Source organism: Colletotrichum scovillei, assembly GCF_011075155.1.
Source record: "Colletotrichum scovillei strain TJNH1 chromosome Unknown Contig00006, whole genome shotgun sequence".
NCBI lineage: Eukaryota > Fungi > Ascomycota > Sordariomycetes > Glomerellales > Glomerellaceae > Colletotrichum > Colletotrichum scovillei.
This window is the reverse complement of record NW_023336264.1, coordinates 2739795-2761427: the sequence shown is the minus strand read 5'-3', so window position 1 is coordinate 2761427 and position 21633 is coordinate 2739795. Positions and strand designations below refer to the sequence as shown.

The window sequence follows — 21633 nt, the reverse complement described above, 5'->3', positions numbered from 1 at the left end:
CACCACCCAAATCTCCCCGCGATGAGCATTGAAATCCGCCTGGGAGATCGATGGGCGTGCAAAAATATAGATGATTCACGAGCACACTCACTCACCTCCTCTGACCGTCGTTACAGAACGGTAATGATGGGATAAGCAATGGCATTGACCACTCAGACGGCGCAATTGACTACGCTCGGGTTGAGGGAGATCAATGACGATGACACCTGGCTTGACTTCCATCTCGAGGTTCTTTCGTGGGCCAGATCCTTAACAGAAGTGGTGAGAGGCGAGGTACCTGCCGAATTTTGATCTCATGAAAGCTCGAGGCCACGACACGATGAAAAGTAAGAAAGATATGTCGTGCGGTGAGAAACATGGATGTAGATAATACACACTGGCCTCACCTCAAACCGACTCGATTCCATCTGACTAGAAGTACTCGGCACCCTAGCGAAGCTGTCTCAGAAAGAGAAAAGAGCGATTCTTCTGCCGTGAACTGCTTCCATTTCCGCTTCGTGCCAATGCAAGAAAATTTTCGCTTCCGCCTTCCGGGGGCCCTAGGATTGCTGCCGTAGCCTGCAGCGGGTGTGGCCCCTACCATCCCGGACGCCTCGTGCTGTGTGGGCAGATCTGTTCAAAAAACGAGGGGGGTGTGCAGGTAAATGTAAGTGCGTCCGTCACTTTGCAACTTATTACCGTGGTACTGGTGTTCAAAGGAAGGGGGCCTCATGGCCTGAGGCTGAAGGTCACTGCTATTCATCTCGCAATGCACGATAAGCTATCGATAAGACGGATGGGAAACATTTCTGGAAACAACCTGACCTAAACGTCTGAGGATTTGGTCACTCTCTTCACAGAAGACTTTTGTAACCGAATGGTTGGTTACTTGGGCTGCGGAACGTTGCACTGTGATGCTAGGTTGAGTCCTGACAGTTTCTAACGTCAACTTGATGATTTGATGGCGACCATGGTCTTGGGAGGCAAGACTGGCTGGTTGAGCCATTGTCCACGGAGACCGTTCCGCGTTGATCTGGCCAGTGATGTCTTACAATGGCTGAGTAACTCGGCCATGCTCACTCGTCTTCCACTTTGATGCAGTCCCGTACCCGTTGCAAGACCCCGGGCTAGATCATCGGAATCTATTACGTTGTGCTCTCCCCGTACTCCAAGCTTAGCTAGCTACTGCCTGGGTCTGTGATCTGCCCATCTGGCCTCGCCGTGCTCTTGTGGGCGTTGGCCTTCAGCCAGCGTCGTTCGCCGGGTGCAGTTTGAATCCTGGGCCCGTTCTCCGACGCTTCAATGTCATACCCCGAGGCTTCCTTTCAGTCCACCACCTTAGAAGTCGCTCAGATCTATAAGATCTTCTTGTGCCTGTGGGCTCGTGAGGCTTGTCGCGATGGGACGCTCGGAGATCGTCCGCGCGTTGCTGTCAGTGAACATGGCACCGATCGTGGGCTTGCAAGAGCTTCTTGATACCAGATTCAATTAGCATTCTTCGTCAAAAGGCTTGGGGCCAACATACCCATGGCACTTTCGGCCGCATGTTGCTCCTTGTGCAGCCGTTTGTCGCCCGCAGCGCATACTACAGCCTCCTTTACCCGAAAGTCCTGCCCAATCACCCGGCTGTCGGATGCGAATCTCACTCTTGTGCGCTTTGCAGAAGACGGGGATGTAGTCCGTGGGCGATGCCTCCATCCTGTTCAAGACCTCGCTCCAAATTGGCCGAGCTGACGATGCCAGCAGATTCTGCATATCGCCAAGGATGACTAGCAGGTGTCGAGGGCGGCTGAGGGCGACTATGGCGCGTCTTAGGTCGTTGAGGAAGCCCGAGTCTGGTTTTGTGCGATCTTCCGGACTTCGGGTAATGGAGATGAGGATGATGCGGTTCTCCCTGCCCTGGTACCCGTCCACTGTCTGGACCTCGGGCCCGAGGCGACCGGCGCCGGGAGTTTGGCGGAGGCTATGTTCGATACATGCCTTTTGTCCGCTGTAGAAGGTCAGGATGGTGATTTCTGACGGGCTCGTGCCGTTGGACACTAGGTGGTTGTATAGCCCGACAATCATGTCGGCCTCGAAAGTGTTGACCTTGCTGCAGTACCGGTTAGATGACTCGGGCCGTTGGTGATTGAACCACAGCACGCTCTCCAAGCCCATGCCTGGGACAGCTTCCCGGTCCAACGTCGAAGGGTGGTCCACCAGGAGAGGATACCATGCGTTCAGCAGCTTGCGAATGTCGGGCGCCATGCGTCTCTGCACCTGAAGGGTAGAATGCTCTAGGCCGCGCTCCACGAGCCTCTGGAACAGAGATACGTTGAGGTAGAATGGGGGCTTGCTGAGCTCGAGGCAGTCGGCGTGGGGCGCCAGCTGCATGTGGTCGCCGACCAAGATGATTCGCTCCAGGGAGGGGAACAGCGCGGCGGTGATGTTTGCTTCGCGGGTCTCGGCGGCTTCTTCGATCATCATTACGCGCGGCCGTAGCGCGGCGATGAGCCTGCGGTACTTTGTGAGGCCTGTTGTCGTACAGCCCATGATGCGGGCCTTTGACTCGCGGACTGCGGTGATGTCTTCTTGCCAGCGGGCGACCTTGAGCTTCTTGACTACGTTGTCGAGCTGCTTGAAGATTGCGGACAGGGCTAGCTTGGTTAATGCGAGGTATCTACGTTCGAGATAGTGGTAGACCATGCCGCGATACTGGGGCACAATCGACCAGAGGTTCCCATTTTTGACAAGCAGCTCTTGCGCCAGCTCGTGGTTGAGAGCAACGCCTTTCGAGTATTTGATGCTGTTCCAGCGCGCGATCAAGATAGGCTTGCCCGACAACTGCTCTTTCTTGTTATCGGCTGAACCCTTCCCGCTGATCCCGGGCCCTGACGCTGCTTCGTCATTGTCGATGCCGTCGCTGAGAGGAACGTGAACGCTCCTATGAGGTATCTTGGCGAGCAGCTGATCACCGAGCCACGATCCGAGCGAGTTTCGGGATCCCTCCCGGGCGATGGATCTGACGTCGCCGTCCCAGCACTTCGTGACGGAGGCATGCTGCTCCGCGCTGATCAAACCAACCTCGCGGAAGTGTTCCGGTAGGATCAGCTCCTGATGAGCGGGGGGGAAACAGCACTGGAGTAGAAGCTTCGCCTGAGATCTGAGAGAGACGAGACGTTTCTCGAGCGCGCTCTTACTCCACGTCTTGCCGCGAGATCGAGTGCGGAGGTTGAAGAGAGTCCGGCTGGCAATGATCTCGTCCTTGGCCTGGCCGCCGAGGCGTACAAAGTCCACACCGAGCTGGTGACATCTGACGAGGAGCTCGTCGACGGTGTCGTTCTTCTGGGCCGTGACGATAATAGGCGCATTAGAGCGCTGCGTGCTTAGCAGGACTTTGAGTGCCGCCATGGACGTGTGCGTCTTGCCTGTTCCGGGTGGGCCTTGGACGATGGCGAGCTCCTTTGTTATCATGCGCTGGAGGGCTTGTAGTTGGGATTGGTCTAGTCTTGTCTTCGACTGTACGTGACTTGGTATGTCGCCTTGTTTGGGGATGTGTATGGGAACTGGGCGTTGAAGACCGTCGTGGAGAGCTGAGATGTCCAATGTGGTGGACGGTGATGGCAGTGAACTAGGCATGTCAACGGTGTTCAACTGGCCGATGAAGTACTTGTCGAATGGTGAACTGAGAAACGCATCAGCTCAGAGACTTCCATCGAGTTTTGAAAATGTCCTCATCTTACTCGTCTTCTGCTGTTTGCTTGAGCCCCTCCAAAACGTGTCGAACGGCTTCAAAGTAGTTTGAGCGGGCTTCGACCATGATATACGCCTGATCTGGCTCCATGAAACCAGCAGTGATACTGGGATCGGAAAATTCGAGATCCAAGGGAGGAGGCGCCATTGAATTGCCGGCGCGATCATCGTAACGACCCGTCACCACTGCCACGATACACTGTGTTCTGAAGTGGTCTGAGGCGGGAGACAGAGCTACTATTGTGCCTGGGACCACACGCTGAGATGCCGGCCAGTTGATAAGTTGCCGTGCGCGGACGGCGGAGAAGGTGATGCGGACCATGACTCCGAGGCGGATGATGTTGACTCCGCGGACAAAGACCTTTGGGCATCCCCTATCAGATCCAATCCCATACTGGTAGGGAATGCTTAGTAGATTGCTTACATCGGTATATATGCACGTCTCAGTGCTCTCTGCCATCTCGGGGGTGGATTTGTATTCTTGAACGGCTCTACGGAGTGGCTCGGTGCCCTCGAAGCGTAAGAGGTCGTATTGGGCCCGGAGATACGCGCTTTTCGTCGGGTAGACGGCATTGGGGCCGTCGTTCTTTGGGAGGGTGTATGATTCTTTCATGATCTCCTCTGCATGGGGAAGTTCGGGTGTATCACGCCAACTCATATCGACATGCAGGTGAGACAATGGGTTCGCGGTTTTGCGGCCAGGGACATGTTTCTGGGACATGATTAAGTCCAAGGCCGGAGAGCGGATCAAAATGTCGAGACTGTAAGGTGAGAATACTGATTGCCGGCTTGCGAGATTGAATAAATAAGGTACTCTTGAGCTTCAGATGAAGTGCAAAAGTCGCTGCTACATGAGTAATTGATCTATGTTCCAAGGAAGGGCTAAAAAACGTACCGTATTTGGGAGCCAGACTTGATATCTACTTAACTTGGACCCGATGGACTCATGTTAACAAAAAGAGTCACTTACCAACCATAAGCATGAGAATCCCCACAAAGTTGAAGTTGTTGATACTTGCGACTGTTTTCAGGGTAAAGGGAACGTAACGATTGCAAGAGGAAAAGCTTTCGACAAACTAGTTTGTCGAGAGCGGTAAGCTACAGTATCTCAAGCGTTTGCAGGAAAACGCAGGCATGTCAAAAGGCTTAGGTATGTATCGACGGCTTCCTGCATCATTACCTTGCAAAACCACCAAGACAACATACAAACGATGTAAAATTCAAAGTGGCAGACATATGATGCTCTGGTTGAACAAGATATATACCCGCAATATGCTAGGAAGGGCCTCTAACATGGCCGGTGCAACGGATTTGCTGAGAACGTAGCGCGGCACGACTCCGTGTCAAAAGCAACGGCTGGAAAACCTGAGCCTGACCCCATTTCCAGAGACTTACAGCCATATTCTCACTGGAGCGAGGAGGGAAATAAATGGCTATGAAAAGAGACAGAAATGATTGTCCGTTGCCTTGGTGCAGGTTGGCTTTACCAGCGAACTCATTGGACTAGAAACGAGTTCATCATGGCCGAACACTTATCGATGCTGGAATTGCCTGGTAGAGCTCGCGAATCAGGTAAGAGAAACGTCGGAAGGGATGTTTAAGAACGAGTGTAGTTAGGAGGCCGGTTGTCCCAGCGGACCACCAGCTGAGCGGCGCCGAAGTTCTGCCGTGGGGGCCCGTCCGGCCGAATCAGCCGGCGCTGCTTCCGGTCCGGAGCTCCTTCGTAAGGGATGCGCCGGTGCTGCTTCAGGGGATGCTAGTGCGACTGGGCTTATTAACCTTGTCGTCTCCCCGCCGTAATTGAAAGCTAAACTGCCCTGGCGAGGCGAACAGCACAGGCACACAGGGTGAAGTGGGCACAAAGCACCAGGGCGGCCCCACCGAGCTGAGCTTCTGAGGTGCTCCAACCCAGCACGTCGTCGCGACCGCAGCTTTCGCGACGATTCCATGCGCAACGAACATCAGTAGCGTCCACCAACCACTCATCTTCTACAGCCCATTGCCGCCGACTTTGTTAACGGAACCTCTTTTCATACTTGGAATGGAACGTTGATTCTCACACTGCGAAATCCCGAGATACTCATTTAATCGCAAACGAACCCAATCGCTTCTCCGACCCTCGCGCAACCCTGCCGACGCCGCGGGCTTTCCAAACGCGCGACCCTCCTGCGCTCTGCTTGCGACCTAATAACCGTGCATTGTTCGCATTCCTATACAGCAAGGCTCCAAAATGGATGAAGACGATAGAGGTATATCTCTGAGCCTTGTGGTTCCCAGAAACCCGCTGACCTGCCCGGCAACCTAGACTCAAACGCGAGCTCCGACAATGACCAAAACGACCAGAACGACCAGGATGAGGTCATGGAAGACGTAGACGATGCAGAAGGGGACATGGAGAATGAGGAGGAAGACAACGAAGACGATCAGGAGGATAATGACCGCGAAGAAACGGGCGATGATGCGCAAGAGAAGGGCGACGACGCAGCTGCAAGAGATGCAAGAGTGCCTTCTAGAGCTGGTTCGGCCGGCGCGGGGGCGTCGCCAGGGATAAAGAGCGGATCTCCACTGCTATCCTCAAGTCTTTTCCCAAGCGTCCGACCCGAAGCCGTCAATGCCCGGCTGTACGATATTGTTCCTACGATGGCTGCGCCGCAGGCGACGAGCGTAAACGCAGTTGCCATCACGCCCGATCTTAGGTTCTGGATGACAGGAGGCTCCGACGGCTATATCCGAAAGTACGACGGGCCTGGTACTATAAACGGCAAACAACTCCTCACAGTAGCGCAAAGGCACCCCTTTGTCGATAGTGTCGTCAAGGCGGGCATTTTGATGTCATACTGGGAGAATGAAGAGCCAGGCCCGCCGAACCCGAGAGGGAACGAAGAACACATCCTATCGCCCGTTTACTCGTTGGCTGTCCACTCGCAGGCGCTTTGGCTTCTTTCGGGTCTCGAATCTGGCGGCATCAATCTTCAAAGTGTAAGGCATGACGAAGGAAAGCGCATAACATGTTTACAACAGCACACTAATGCTGTGAGCGTGTTGACACTGGCACAAGACGAGAAGAGCGTCCTAAGCGGCAGCTGGGACAAGAACATCTTCGACTGGGACCTCAATACTGGCGCTGTCAAACGTTCTTATGACGGTAGCGGAGGTCAAACTTCTGCTATCGAGCTTCGCCCAGTAAATGGTGCACCGATTCCAGCCGAGGCAATGGAGGAAGAAATCAAACCTGACCCGACCTTTACCTCGAATAACAGTAAGCCTCCTCAGAACGGCACCCTAGACGATATCAACGGTGTTGAAGCTCCGCCTCCTGCATTGGCCGGCGAAGGCGCTGAGGGACAAGCGTCACCCGCACACGAGTCGCTCTTTGGTGGCAGTGACACAGGCTCGCTATTTGGCGATAATGTGGCAGGCAATTACGCCGGCGATGACGATGATGAATTTTCGAGGGCGATGGGAGATATGGGAATGCCTACTCTTCATGATGACTCAGGGCAGGACGGCGGTATGGACCACTCTGCCGATATCGATATGACAAATGCCTTCAACGCCGATGCCGCCCCGGCGCCGCCGGTCCAGGCACCGGGAAGCAGCAGTCCTGAAGCCACAAGAAATCAGCCTCCAGCACCGGCACCGGCTCTAGAATCGACTGCAACAGATGTGACCTCGGCGCTAGACGGCGCAGGCGATGCTACGACGGAGCTGCCTGTTCCCGATTTTCCGGAAATCCCTTCTCTTCCCGATATGCAAACAGATGATGCAAATCCCGGGTCACCCTCCATGATTTTCGCCTCGGATCCTCCACCACCGGCCATGGACCCAACTCAATCAGCGGACACGGTCTTCTTCTCCGCAGCCATTGATGGCAATATCAGACTCTGGGATCGGCGTGTCCAAGACCCCGTCGCAAGGATAGGCAGTCAGAGAGGCGTGCCACCTTGGTGTATGGGTGCCTGCTGGAGTCCGGATGGCAATTGGATCTACGCCGGCAGGAGAAACGGAACGGTAGAGGAGTATAACATCCACAAGGCCAGAAGCGGCTGGGCGCCGGAGAGGACCCTCAAGTTCCCGGCCGGAAGTGGAGCCGTGAGTGCGGTTCGAGCGATGCCGAATGGCCGTCATCTCGTCTGGTAAGCTAACAAAAGCCGACATGGAAACACGATTGTGAAGCTAACATAAGCACAAGCGCTTCCCATGATATTCTTCGTCTGTATGATCTCAAGGACACTCGGGCTTTCAAGCACTCCACCGTCCCCTTCCTGATCATTCCTGGTCCGCCCAGAGCTGGTGTCATCTCGTCACTCTACATAGATCGAACGTGCCGCTTCATGATCTCAACTGCTGGAACGCGCGGTTGGGAAGGTACGAGCACCGAGGTTCTGATTGGGTACGAGATCGGTGTCACCGAAGAAAAGTAGGACCATGCACTCTGATTCTTGGTCGGCAGTTGAGGTTTTGAGTTCGGGTCAAATCACGTACCGAAGACGTGAGACAGAGAGATCAAGAGGCAGATGCAGAAACGGAGTTTGGAAAGAATATCGACGTGCACCTTGGAGTCTGGCGGTGACTCGTCTTAGAGTTGTAGCGTTTTCAGAGACTTTGAGACTCTCAAGGCCTAATATCGATACCCATGTACTAATGCTCTGCAGAGCTCCGGAATGTACCATGTAATCCCTCTCAACTTCTGTAGTCCAAGGCCCGGTAGCTTGCCGCCATCATAATGTAGAGCTAAGCTATGTCACCATGAGCCCGCGTTCTCATCCATAACAGTATCTAAACGCCCAGGCCAACATCGGTCGACAAGTTACGATCTGCCCACTAGCTTCAGATCAGAAAGCTCAGACGAATTGGATTTCATCTCACATATCTGTAATTGAGATGCGAAGGGCAAACGGTTGGAGGGAAGGAAAGTGGAGGGGTTCTTGTGATAAGACAAGGCTTGTCCTACGAGGGACTCATAATAGAGCAAGGCAAGGTCATGCATGGTATGCCTTCTTGATATCGAAAGGATATCGGAAGCTCGGCTCAATATTACCTACCCGCGCTGGGGGGGGTTTTCAAAAGTGGTCCTTGTCTCTATTCCTTTAATGGACTATGTTGTATATGCACCCTGCTACCCGTATAATAGTCTAACTATATACAGATTCTAGAATAAGCTTAAGGGTTAGCATTTTTAATAAAAATAATAATATTTCTAAACATCTGTTCTAGTTCTCCTCTGTTCGAGCGTTTAGAGTGATTATAAAAGTACAGAGTAGGTTCATTTTAGATAAAAAAAATAGAGGAAGAAAGGAATAGTGTTTGTAAGTTTTACTTAGCACATATACTGATATAGTTTATACCTGTTTTGCTAGGTGCTTATGATGCCTAAGGGCATTAAGGGTACATACTTTTGGAGCACTGTTGAAAACCCCCCCCCAACCCGCATAGGTACAATGGGCATTTCACTGGCAGCAATGATACCCAGTGATAGGAAAGAAACACGATCACCCCGACGTCAATGATATCATGCTAGACGACATCTTCGTCTTCAACTCTACCTCATAAAGTCTGACCTATCTCATCATAGAGGGATGCACATTCTCAGCATTGTGATGGTCAACAGGAGATAGGCCAGTGGTCAAATCAAGCTCGGGACGAGGTCTCGGCATCACGTCCCAAGGACTTCCCCGCCAACCTCAAAGCTTACGCAGGGGGTTCACTGCAAGAACGGTTGGACCGCTATCTCCAACATCCCCCAGCGGTCTAGCGTATGCTGACCACCTCCCCACCTCCCTGATAAGCACGGAAGGCGGCAAGTGCGCCCAGGCTTTTACCCCGGATTGGCTTTCGCTTTGGGCCCGGTAACTTCTGTCAACCTTCAACACACCATACCTAGTCTGAATACCACCCAACCACCTCCCCCCTCCCCTTTCCCCCTTCCCCTGTTAAACCGGAGATTCTCATATCTCTGTAGACCTGCTGACCACTCCCTGCGCTGGGTTTGAATCCCGTAGTCGATAGAGGCTAGCCACTCGGGGCTCACACCGGTCTTTGCCGGGGATGAGGGGTCCCGATACCGTGGTGCCCGCTCAATGAGACGCGAAGCCCGGCCGGGTCATCTGCATTACGGCTGCTACCATTGAGGGGGGAATAAGATGATCATGTCTCCTCCATACTCACGTTCATCCGCAAGGGCCGCTACACAAGACGACGAGATCCAACCTCTCTTGCGGGGAGTCGAGTCTTCATCCTATAGTAATACTTCCGCGATGGCATCCAAAGATGCTGAGACTATTGTCGTTGCTCCGGATGCGAAGCCTGGCGCCGATGATGCTGCTCTGGCCGAGGCCATTCGCCTCGAGCACAATTTGACCTTCTCCCAGGCCGTCAAGCTCTACCCTGCTGCCATTGGGTGGTCTGCTTTCGTGTCTATTGGGGTCATCATGTTGGCGTTCGATCCGCAATTGCTCGGAAACCTCTACGCTACGCCTCAGTTTCAGAGAGATTTTGGTTATGAATATGAGGGTTCCGTAAGTTGCTGCCTCCTCTTAGACATGAAACCTGTACTGACGTGCTACAGTATATCATTAGTATGTCTTGGACTTGAGTTCTTGTGCTAGAATACCTAACTTATCAACATGTATTCAGCTGCCGCTTGGCAGACCGGACTTTCCATGGGTAATCCCGTCGGTCAAGTTGTCGGTGCCCTCTTCGCTGCATATCCTATGGACTGGTACGGCCGGAAACTGACCTTTGCCGTGTGCGTGATTCTCACCGCGGGCATTGTCTTCATCCAATTCTTCGCACGCTCGTTGCCTGTCCTCCTAGTCGGCGAGCTTCTCGGCGGTCTCGTCTTGGGCATGTATGTTGTCATCGCCCCGGCATACGCCTCCGAAGTATGCCCCACTGCTATCCGTGGTCACTTGACGTCCTACGTAAATCTCTGCTTTGTCATGGGCCAGCTCCTTGCCAACGGCGTCACAGCGGGGACTTCAAAGCTTGATACCCATTGGGCCTATTCTTTGCCCTTTGCGCTCCAATGGTTCTGGATCCTTGTTATCCTCCCCGGTTTGCTCTTCGTCCCAGAAAGCCCATGGTGGCTGGTAAGGAAGGGTAGAATGGACGATGCGAGGAAGAGCCTGGGCCGTCTGGCTTCCAAGCAGGTCAATGTGGACGCTTCTTTGGCCTTCATCGTGGAAACCGACAGACTTGAGCAAGAACTGGAGGCTGGAAGCACGTATTCCGATTGCTTGAAGGGCGCCAACTTGAGGCGGACGGAAATATCTGTTGGCGTTTACTGCACTCAAGTTCTCAGCGGCATCTATCTCATCAACTACGGGACGTACTTCTTCCAGCAGGCCGGCCTGCCTACTGACAAGGCATTCGATATGGCCATTGGATTCCTCGGTAAACCGCTGATCCTTTGCATTTCCCTTGAGATTGTGAGCATTGGCTAACCTCTTCAGCCGTTGGATTCCTTGGCACCGTTATCTCGTGGTACTTCTTGATTCACTACGGTAGACGAACCATCTACATCACTGGCCTCGCTGCCTTGGTGTTCTTGCAGCTCCTCATCGGCATCCTAGACTGCGTTCCCGGACGTCCCTCTGGCGTGGCCTGGGCAGAGTCATCACTCATGCTCATTTGGAACTTCGCCTACGACCTGTCCGTCGGTCCCGTATGCTTCGTCCTCATATCAGAAGCTTCGGCAACCAGAGTGCGATCCAAGACGATTGCGCTCGCGACAGCTGCCCAGGGTGTCTTGGGGATCATCATGACCGTGGCAATTCCATACATGATTAATCCAGATGAGGCTAACATGCAGGGGAAGCTCGGCTTCTTCTTCGGAGGGCTGGCTGGGCCGTGCTTCATCTGGGCATGGTTCCGCGTTCCCGAGACAATGGGCCGCACGTACGAAGAGTTGGATATTTTGTTCGATAGACGAATTCCGGCGCGTGATTTCAAGGGTTATGTTGTTGACGGCATGAATTCTGCCGATCACTAAGACGAGCAGCACTCCCTACGAGGCTTTAGTGTGCGGCACCATCACCGCAGCTGGTACTATAACGATACCATTTTGAACTTCTATGTTTTTCAACGCATGTTACATATCCAATGGGCTTCTGCTCAAGTATTATTTGGTGGCTCTGTCCTTGTTTTTCACAGAATTGAAGAAGCCGCCAGACTGGCTAGCATGCACAGCAATCGACCAATCATCTGAGCAGCTATAACTATATGATCTCTTTACCTTGTCTATTTCGGACTCTCCTAGCACTCTTCGAGCGTCTAGACGATACCACTCCCGAGTCACTGGCATCGTATATCTCGACTGCGACTACGCATGTCTTGGTAGCGGTTAGGCGACGGAATCCCGTGGGTTCTCCGCGACTAAGTCTGAGACCTCCGCGGTCTTTTCAAAATCTTCCGCAACTGAGGATGAGAGGGCGGTGCCCAAAAGTTTTACTATTTCGTTCTTAACTAAAGGCAGCTGCGCCACCCGGACGACGCCCCGTCAGAAAACGGCGACGCCAGCAATCCTGTCAGACATCCCAAGCAACTGCCCTGAAGGTAAGAAACTGTATAAGAACTCAATAGCAGCAAACACCGAGTGGTTAAGATCGTATCTATCTCGGTGTAGGAAACTGTGAATCGGTTTATTGAAGCTACATTGTGCTCAGGCGTCTCAGTACCCTCCACTCTCACTCTTTTGCTCCTATCCGCAAACACCACAGGCGTCAGCATCACATCCTATCACACCAAGACGCACACGCCTATAAGAAGGCCGCCAATATGGCTACCGAAAGCGCCCGAACGCTCTTCTTCCCGGCACCGGATCCGCCAACGCCACTCGCCCGCTACCGCATTCTCTCCCCCAACGCCGCGATCCGCGTCTCTCCCCTCCAGATGGGCACGATGTCCCTGGGAACAGCCTGGTCGGACGGCATGGGCTCCGTCGAGAAGAACGCCGCCTTCAGCCTGCTGGACGCCTATCTCGACGCTGGCGGCAACTTCTTTGACTGCTCCAACGGCTACCAGCACGAGCAGTCCGAGTCCTGGCTCGGCGAGTGGATGGAGGTCCGCGGCGTCCGGGACCGCTGCGTCGTCGCGACAAAGTTCTCGGCCGACTACCGCATGCACGCCCTCGGGAAGGGTCGCTGCCCGAATGCGGGCGGGAACTCGCGCGCCTCGATGCACATGAGCCTCCGCGACTCGCTGGCCAAGCTGCGCACCGATTGGATCGACGTGTTCTACGTCCAGTGGTGGGACTATACCGCTTCCATCGAGGAGGTCATGGACGCGCTGCATAACCTCGTCCAGCAAGGGAAAGTGCACTATCTCGGCATAGCAAACTGCCCGGCCTGGGTTGTTAGCGCGGCCAACACGTACGCGCGCGCGCACGGCAAGACGACCTTTTCAATCTATCAGGGCTACTACAGCGTCATCATGCGCGACATGGAGCGGGACATCATCCCCATGGCGCGGCAGTTCGGCATGGCCATCGCGCCCTACGGTGCGGCGGGCATGGGCAAGTTCAAGACGCGGGACATGATTGAGGCGCGGCGGCGGAGCGGCGACGGGCAGGCGGCGTTCCGGCACCTGGCGGACCAGACGGAGACGGAGATGCGGGTGAGCAAAGCGCTGGCCGAGGTGGCGGAGGAGGTGGGCGTGACGTCCATCACGGCCGTGGCGCTGGCGTACGTCATGGCAAAAGTGCCGTACGTGTTCCCCGTGGTCGGGGGCCGCAAGGTCGAGCAGATGCTGGACAATATCGACGCCCTAACGATCCAGTTGTCAGAGGCGCAAATCGCGTACCTCGAGAGCGTAGAGAAGTGGGAGCCTGGGTGGCCGTACGATGTTATGGGATGGGATCCTCACGTGTCGGGGACGCCAGCCCCGATCATTGCTGCTTCGGCCAAGATGGATTTTGTGAGGCGGCCCAAGGCGATTGGATATGATTGATAGAGAGGTGTGGGATTTGTTGCATTCTAGGCGCGGGTATTGGGGTTTTCTTGGGGGTTAGGAGGCGTTCCGTTTTGACTCCGTTCATTGACGGAGGTTTGGGTGAGTTGAGAATTTAGCAGGATATGCATGCTGCAATAATGGAGCACCGAGACAATGTCATGCTCTATCTCACCTGACCCCAACTCGCATTCTACATCAAGGTGTAGAGCATGCTGATGACTTACGTTGGTGGTAGTCTGTTAGCCTTAGACAAGACGTATACTAGAAATACGAGCCACGAACACAAAATGCACCAAATATTCGCAAATGGGCATGATGGTCACCACGAAACAACTTTCCATTTTTTATTTTTTATTTAAAAAAAAAACCTCCCATTGATTCGTTATATACCTACGGTAAGGTACTTGGTCACACTGGCCAAGCTAATCCTCAGTGGACAGGTTTTGCATCATCTTTATATACCTTACCTACTGCACACCCGTATTAGCGCGATCCAGACCTCCTCAATGCGCAGTGGCTTCCACCCCAGGTCTCAGATTGCCGAAATAAACTAACCAATGGAGAACAAAAACCGTTGAAAACGACTCACCTCTATCACACATTCCCGGATGCTTCGCAGGGGCGGCAGTGGCAACGGCCACGGCAACGCCAGCGACTTCGCCACCGCCATCACCACCTCCACCTCCACCCGTCTCAAAGACCCCACGCGGCGTCCAAGGATCGTCGGCGTCGCTCTGGCCCAACCAGCGCCGAAGGGAGTACCCATTGCGGGCCGGACCCGTGCCCGAGACCGCGGATGCGTCTGCGGCTGCGGCTGCGGCTGCGGCTGAGCGTGCTTCGGCTCGTTTGCCGACTACAGTCGCCGCCGTCGGCCTTGTCGTCGAGAGTCTGGGGACCTTGGCCATGATGGCCAAAGTTCTCTTGAGCTTTAGAAAAGCTGCGACCCCGTTCAGCAGCTTTCCTCCCCAAACGAGATCCTCTCCAAACCCAATCGTACGCCCCCTCCTCCTCTTCGTTCTCATTTTCTCTATGAAAACGAGCAAACAAGCGACGGAGCCCGGACCGCTAAACGACTTACCTCAAGAGGGTTTCCGGAGTGCGCTCGCGGATCGCAAATGTTGTTGTCAAGGTAGCTACGGATTGGCAAGCATTGCTTGCCTGGAGAAACCTTGGGAATGGCCCATAAGAATGAGCGATAGTCTTGGTTGGAAAAGCTGGTAAACCACCAAAGTTTAGTTGAAGAATCTGTGAACGTCAAGACTGCCGGCCAGGAACAACGCTCGTCCAAACAATGGCCTTTAAGTAGCAACCACAAAGTAATCCATCCATGGACGTAGGCGCTCACACCCTAATTTCCAACCTCATGCCGCTTCCCGAAGAGGCGCCATGGGTCGCTTGGTTTTTCTAACCGGACGATTTGACCCGGCGTTCTGTACCAACGACAAACGACTTCTGTCAGGTAGTACGGGTTCCAAATAGTTTGACGTGCGCTGCAGCTTCCCAGCGGGCTAAGGTTGATAAGGTCGACTCTCATATGACAGCCGAAAGCGATGGCGAAAAGAATGTTTGCTTCCAACCGATGTCAACTAGCCATCATCAATGCCAAGTACGGAGCAAAGGTTCTGCATGATCTGATGTCGAGGTGTGATACGCAATGAGCGGGAACCCGCCCCAGATACTGCTGCTGCGAGGTGATGATTTTGCAACTCGCCTGAACCAGCATTGGTGAATGGATAGTCACAAGTCGGAGACCTTGTTCATATTTGTTGCCGTACGAATATGCAGGGTGCTGCTTGTCTCTTAGTGCAGCGTGCTACTCCTCATCAGTCAAGAGTCGAGGGGAAGGGCACAGAAATGAAGGGGTATGGATGCCAAGGTTGTAATGCAATGAGCTTGATTTGATTCTATCCATCGCATTTTGACATTCGCCGTCAGCCATAATGGAACACCTCTTTCGTGAGCGACGCCTCCCTCCTCTTTTTGGCCATTCCTTTGCCAATTCGTGTTCCCATCCGATACCTAGTCTGTCCCGTTTTCGCCCGAATCCGTGGCCTAAAGAAATGTTGATTCGAAGTTTTTCGAGTCTGGTCCCCCACAAGGTGATTACCATTATATACTATATTGTTTCGCCAGCGGGCATCGCTAGCTGCAATACATGTGACATGTTACAAAGGAAAATGACTTTTATCTGTTTCGCAAGACAAAACGAAAGTGTTCATGGCCCTACAGGGGCATTGTAATATTGTACAGGCACCAGCGGCCAATCTGTTGTCATTGGCGTGGGTTGTGGTGCGTTTTCGTCGACGACTGTGCTGGAGAAACTCTCCCAGTCTTCAAATGTGACCATATTTTCAGGCATAAATTGGAAGTTCATCGGCTGGTTTTCTTGTGGTGGCGGCGGCAGCTCTCTGTCCAGTGATGCACGGCGAAGAGGTTCCGTGTGCGCGCGCGGCTGTTGGGTGTGGAACAAAGGCTGCGGCATCATTGACTGGGCCCTCATCTGTTCCATGTACGGTGAGGGTGATGAATCCTGTGATGCTAATACTGGAGGTTGAGGGGACTGAGTCGGAAGAGTCTGGGAGGGTATCGATGGAGGAGGAAGGAGAGGCTGAGGGGGGTATTGTTGGGGAAGAGCAGCAGGAGGTGCGTAGCATTGGGAATACTGCATTGGCGGCGAGGCCGGAACGGGTAGGTAAACGAGATCCGCCAGCTTGTAGGCAATCAAGACAATAGACTCGGCTTCGGAGCTGGACCCAGAGAAGAATTCGAGCAGATCTTGGAGTTGGCCTGGGCTCTCATTCTCCATGAAACCCTGCGCTCGACCAGTCTGTGTAGGATTCCAGCTGAAATTTGGCTGACGGCCCTGGAACTCACTGGCCTTGGACATCAGCACATCTTTCCAAGCCTCGTGGATCAGAGGCTGATGCAGAAGACCATAGATGACTCTTGAGTGCATCCAATCCGACTTTGTCTTTCCTGACTCGAAGTGTCTGGCGACGTGTTCGACGTGACGTTCCCTCGAAGGGTGCAGCGCCGAACAGAAGCCACAAGCCCAGTACTTTCTCCTCTTCAAGTACTTGACAACCTTTTCAGAGTGCGGGCAAGACTTGCAGCCATGCGAAGCCTTGTGGTGCTGGTTGAATGTGTTGGCTCCCCAGAAGCTCCTGTTGCAGCCAGGCTCAGGGCAAGGATACTTCTTCCAACGCTCATGGAACTCCTCCTCGTGACGCTTCCAGTCGTACTTGCGCTTGAATCTCGTTTCGCATGAGGTGCACCAGTAAAAGTTGAAGCGCCCGGGACCCCATCCCGTCTGAGCGCTTGCTACCTGGGGCACGCCTCCAGGGGCTGCTTGAGGCGCGCATTGCTGAGTGGAAGGGGTCTGCGAAGCTTGGGAGTAATGTGTCGCGACGGTGGCATTGGAGGCAGCGGAGCCCATAGACCAGATACTCGCATGGCCAGAAGAGCCTGAGCTTGTTGATGATACGGAGATGCGTGGTCTATGACCTATTTGGCCGTGGCATATCGCTGAACGAACAAGAGGGAAGTTAGCAGGGGTGTCCTGTTTCCCACAGAGGGCAGATTATTTGGGGGGAGTGGAACAAACCTCGTGTGGAAGCATCCTCCATTGCGACATCCTGCGGTGCATGTTGCTGTTGTTGGTGGTGGTGCTGCTGTTGTTGGTGTTGAAGCTGAAGCTGAAGTTGTTGCTGCTGTTGCTGTGCCGCCTTGTCGCCAGCCTCCCACATCTGCAACAATGCTTCACGAGAAACACCAGAGCTCTTCAGAGCTTCTAGAGTTCGTCTAGCATCCGCCAGCACGTCGGCTGCGGCATCCTGCATGGGGTGATCCATCTCGACGGCTTTCCGCTCTCCACCCTCGCTCGATTTGGTCGGATTGGGAGCTTCGCCGGCGTTCTCGGGTCGGGGCGTCGAGTGCTTTAGTTCGACGGAGCAAGCCTTCTTTTTTCAAGTCGATCCGTCGCGAAGGCAAGGACGAACGTATACGTAGGGGCTATATCGACGTCGGTAGTTACAACTGCTATGGTAGATTGTGGTAGAGAGATTGCTGCGTAGTAAATGGTTGATTGGCGTAGAGGTAAGAGTGAGAGGCGGAAGCTAATCAGACGAGGTGCAGGGCAAGCCTGGGCTAATGCTGTGAGAAGCAAAATGAATATTAAAAACCAAGATCGAGAGAAAGAGGTTGGTCGAAAGTTGGTGAGGTGTCTCTCGGAGATATAATACTAGGAAAACGAGTGTGGGTGTGGATTAAAGGGTGTTGTGGTTGGCGTGTGATGAGGTCGGAAAGATGATTTGAGGTGAGGTGAGAGGTAGGTGCGGGAGGTGCGAGGTTAAGATCAGATTCCGGACGGGAAAAGAAGTTGGTGTTGGAGTTCGGACGCTTTGGTGGGAAGCGAGAGGAGGCGGAGGAGCCAGGAAGGAGGGGAGGCGTGTGCTTTGAGATCCCAGAGAGTCCACACTGGCACACAGAGCCAGCGCCAGAGAGGAGCAAGAGCAGGAACAAGAGCAAGAATCAGAGCCAAAGCCCAGCACGGAAGCTTGGGCGAGTTAGTCAGGGACCTAGCGCGGAGAGATGGAGCAAGAGGGAAGAGCTAAGGGGCCGGGTACCTTGGAGGAGAAGAGAACGAACAAGAAGAAGGAGGAGGCGTGGGACTGGAGAAGTGTGAGGCGTGCGGAGAGTGATCAACAAGGTTACTGCTAGGAACGAGGCGCGAGGAAAAGCGGGAGGGGAGGGAAGGGAAGGGGGTGAGGGAGGAGGAGCGATGAGATGGAAACAGAGGGAGGGAAACGAATTGGAAGAGTACATAGGTAGTAAAATAGAAATAAAATAAAAAGAGCAGGTGCTAGGGTCGCGGGAGTTTGAGTAAGGTAAGGTAGGAAGGTACGGAGTACTGTATGTACTTTGTGTAGGTACTGCGCAGAGAGAGTAAGGTAGGTAAGGTACGGAGTATGTACTTGGTTCATACAGCAGTCGGAAAGATCCCTGCTCGTACGTTGCGCATTGATTCTGGTGTGCTTCTTGTTCTATCTGTACAGTCACTAATTATCTACTCCGTACCTCACTACACCCTCCCCTGCTTCCTGCTGAGGATACCTTACCTCACCTTACGAATACTTCTCCCAAGCTGAGTGTATCTTATGTAATGTTCCAGGACCCGTCCGACGATTGGAACCGGATTTGGCTCATCCATCTATCTACCTTGTCTTATTCGATGATGATGAGCCAGTTTGGGGATTGGGCGGTCCCAAAACCCGTATACGACTCTAAAACACCAAAGATGAGGGTATCGGTAGGACAGGAGACAGTAAGAGAAAGACAGATGCAGAGAGAGACACAGAGAGAGAAAAAGATTCGCCGAGTAGGGTGGAGCGGGCTACGTGCCATGTTTTCGAGCCGGGTTATGTGCGTGCATTTTGCGTGTGCGCTTCCAGTGTCTGTGAAGTGCGAAGCCGCTCTCTGCATATGCAGGCAGACACACCACACACGGTGGAAAGGCAGTCTGAAGACAGACGTTACTGTTGCAGTACTGCTTGGAATTGGATGCCCCCCAATGGCACTTGTCAATCCCGTCCGATGTTTGAGCCCCAGAAAGCCCATGCGGCACAGAGATGATGACAGCAAGCAACACTGTGTGGAAGAAGCAGAGAAAAGAACAGAGATTTTCCTATCCCCTGTTGATTTCCTGTCCCCGGTGCGCGTCCCTCTTTCGCATCTTCACAAGGCACGGGGGCTGTTGCTGTGCAGAGGGTACCTTTCTCCGAGATACTCCGTAATAAAAATGGTACAGAGACGCCGCCCCCGTATGAGAAGTGTGTTCCGGCCTGACCAGTCCGTTCGTAGAGCACAATTCCCGCTGGCTGTGCCCGCTGGCAGCTCCAACGGGTATGTTTCACTCCTTCTGGACGACGGGCTGGCTTTGGAACGCAAGGCCCGTAGGGCGTTGAAGCAGGTAAAGTGCTGTGATGCTCCGTCTGTGCAGGTCTTGAAAGTAGAGGGGGGCGTAGGAACAAGGGGAGGAACTAGGGGGGTACGAAGTACCTTACATCTCGCAAGTTCGCAACTGGATTGTACTGTGGTGAGAGAGCCTGGGCATGGAGCAGGGTCGATCCCGCCATGAAACGAACCTCTCAGCGCGTCATCGTTTACCGACTGCAGGCCAACATCTTGTCCACCAACGGCGCGCTCGGCTCATACTCTACACCATCATCATGAAATAGACAGTGAGTGTCGCGCGTTTGATGCGGCCATTGAGACGATGGATTCTCCCACTTAATCTGGACACGCTCGGTTCAGCCCATTCTCAGGCTAGTTAACTTTTTTTGTATCTTGTCTTGGGGAGGAGGGGAGGGGCAGGGGTGTGAACGAAAAAGCGGCAGGTTGTTGGCTTATCACTGGACGAACGTCTGTTTGTCCAAAGAGGATCAATCGAGAGACCAGACGGGAATAGTAGGGACGAACATCAGAAACCAAGAATGGTCCGAAGGATTGGAGAGACAGTTCAGCCTCGCTGGGATCAGGGGACCAAATTCATCTCATCCTCTTCGCAGTATCCGTGTAGAATCCAAGCACATCCGGGTAATAGTAGGAGACAGTTGGGCAATTGGATGCTTTATCCATCAGTCCGCTATGTTTATGGGGGGCGAGAAGTGCAGCAAACAGCACTAAAGCCAAGAAGAAAGAAGGAGAAAAGATGTGAACGGGGCGGAGGGAGCTGAGCAGGGGATGTGAGTGATGATGTGATGCAATGGGACGGGACCTACGAAGAGTTGGGCCGTGGGTGCCAGAGGGAATGGAATGCAAGGAATAGGGACGGGAACGGGAGCGAAAGAAAAGGCGACGAAGAAGAGAAACAATGGACAATGGGAGAGTGAGCCGAGGGATCTACCTGGGCCCAAGAGACGCGACTGGGATCATGACCGACAAGGTGAGAGAAAGGAACGGGGGTACGGAGAAATGGGGGGATAAGATGATCATAAAAAATTAATCAAGTCGGCACGTCAAAGCTCGAGCCAATCTCACCTTGGAACCTTGGGTCCAAGTCACCTTAGCACGTGCTTAGGTAAGGTTGCCCAAGGTACCTTACGTACTCCGTACCTGAGTATCTTACCTTAAGCTCAGGCACCTTACACTAGTTTGGCATGTCAATCAACTTGAGGAAAGTTCGGTCCCAAGAATTTCAATTGCCTTCAAGTTTGATTTCATCACATGATGACAATTCAAGTCACAAACGTGAGTCGTGACTGCGCGGGGTTACCATTTTTCAGCTCGTTGATTCAGCAGCAACATGCAACAGATTGTGACTGCCATTGGGCACACTCGTTACTGGGCCTCAAAGGGGAGCAATCAATGAATGCAAGCAACGGATCAAGGTCTAATTCCGCTGCCCGCTAGCAATAGAACGGCAAGGTACGTATGGCTTGCCGACGTCCGCACCTTACGACGTCTTTTACCTTACTCCGTACGCGCAAATATCCCGTCAAACTGCTCCAGCCTCCAACCGCTAGAGGCACGCGCTAGGAAGCAAGCGAGAGACAAGCGAGAGATGCGATGGAAGAAGAAGCAACGGGCAACGTATGGAAGGCAAGGGTCGAGCAAGGGGTAATGATGGCAAGCAGCAAAGTTGCAACTCCCGCGCAGCCGCCTTCTTGCATTTGCGGTGTCGGTGATTGGCAATGGCACCTCAACAGCATCGAATGCACTTTCCTCCTCGACTGGAGAAATCTGGGAGGTTGGCTTACATAAGGTAAGAAGCGTTAGGTAAAGTGAAGGTAAGGTAGGTGGTACTCATACTCCGTGCACGTCTTGAGTCTCGATGTCTCGACACCCCCCTCTCCCCGCTTTTCCATCGAGGCTAATGCCAAAGGACATGATGGAGGCATCGTGCACTCCGCGCCAGAGGCCAATAGAGTATAGGGTCACAATTCTACCGCAATTTTCCTTTGCTCTCCCACG

At 53.5% G+C, this 21633-nt stretch overlaps 5 protein-coding genes across 5 annotated transcripts; 3 read left to right on the top strand and 2 right to left on the bottom strand.

The window, feature by feature from the left end:
* Window positions 1-1317: 1317 nt before the first annotated feature.
* HER10_EVM0012293 (helicase required for RNAi-mediated heterochromatin assembly 1) lies at window positions 1318-4432 on the bottom strand (the record flags this gene model as incomplete). Its single annotated transcript, XM_035481690.1, has 4 exons — window positions 1318-1450; window positions 1505-3643; window positions 3702-4072; window positions 4136-4432. The coding sequence occupies 4 exons, from the start codon at window positions 4430-4432 to the stop codon at window positions 1318-1320; spliced, it is 2940 nt and encodes a 979-aa protein (XP_035333490.1).
* A 1108-nt stretch (window positions 4433-5540) lies between these two features.
* On the top strand, window positions 5541-8135 carry HER10_EVM0013405 (transcription factor SPT8; the record flags this gene model as incomplete). Its single annotated transcript, XM_035482765.1, has 3 exons — window positions 5541-5960; window positions 6017-7847; window positions 7904-8135. Exons 1-3 carry the CDS (start codon window positions 5942-5944, stop codon window positions 8133-8135), a joined length of 2082 nt encoding a protein of 693 aa, XP_035333618.1. The 5' UTR covers window positions 5541-5941.
* Window positions 8136-9532: 1397 nt separating this feature from the next.
* HER10_EVM0013237 (sugar porter family MFS transporter) lies at window positions 9533-11704 on the top strand (the record flags this gene model as incomplete). The annotated part of the gene is made up of 5 exons (XM_035482601.1): window positions 9533-10229; window positions 10280-10289; window positions 10348-11106; window positions 11166-11479; window positions 11513-11704. Exons 1-5 carry the CDS (start codon window positions 9855-9857, stop codon window positions 11702-11704), a joined length of 1650 nt encoding a protein of 549 aa, XP_035333604.1. The 5' UTR covers window positions 9533-9854.
* Window positions 11705-12342: 638 nt separating this feature from the next.
* On the top strand, window positions 12343-13744 carry HER10_EVM0008274 (aryl-alcohol dehydrogenase AAD14). Its single transcript, XM_035477801.1, has one exon. It carries the CDS (start codon window positions 12490-12492, stop codon window positions 13657-13659), a length of 1170 nt encoding a protein of 389 aa, XP_035332977.1. The 5' UTR covers window positions 12343-12489; the 3' UTR covers window positions 13660-13744.
* A 1386-nt stretch (window positions 13745-15130) lies between these two features.
* HER10_EVM0003360 (uncharacterized protein) lies at window positions 15131-18424 on the bottom strand. The gene is made up of 2 exons (XM_035473040.1): window positions 17267-18424; window positions 15131-17187 (listed from the first exon to the last, which is right to left on the bottom strand). The coding sequence occupies exons 1-2, from the start codon at window positions 17511-17513 to the stop codon at window positions 15878-15880; spliced, it is 1557 nt and encodes a 518-aa protein (XP_035332383.1). The 5' UTR covers window positions 17514-18424; the 3' UTR covers window positions 15131-15877.
* Between the last annotated feature and the right edge of the window lie 3209 nt (window positions 18425-21633).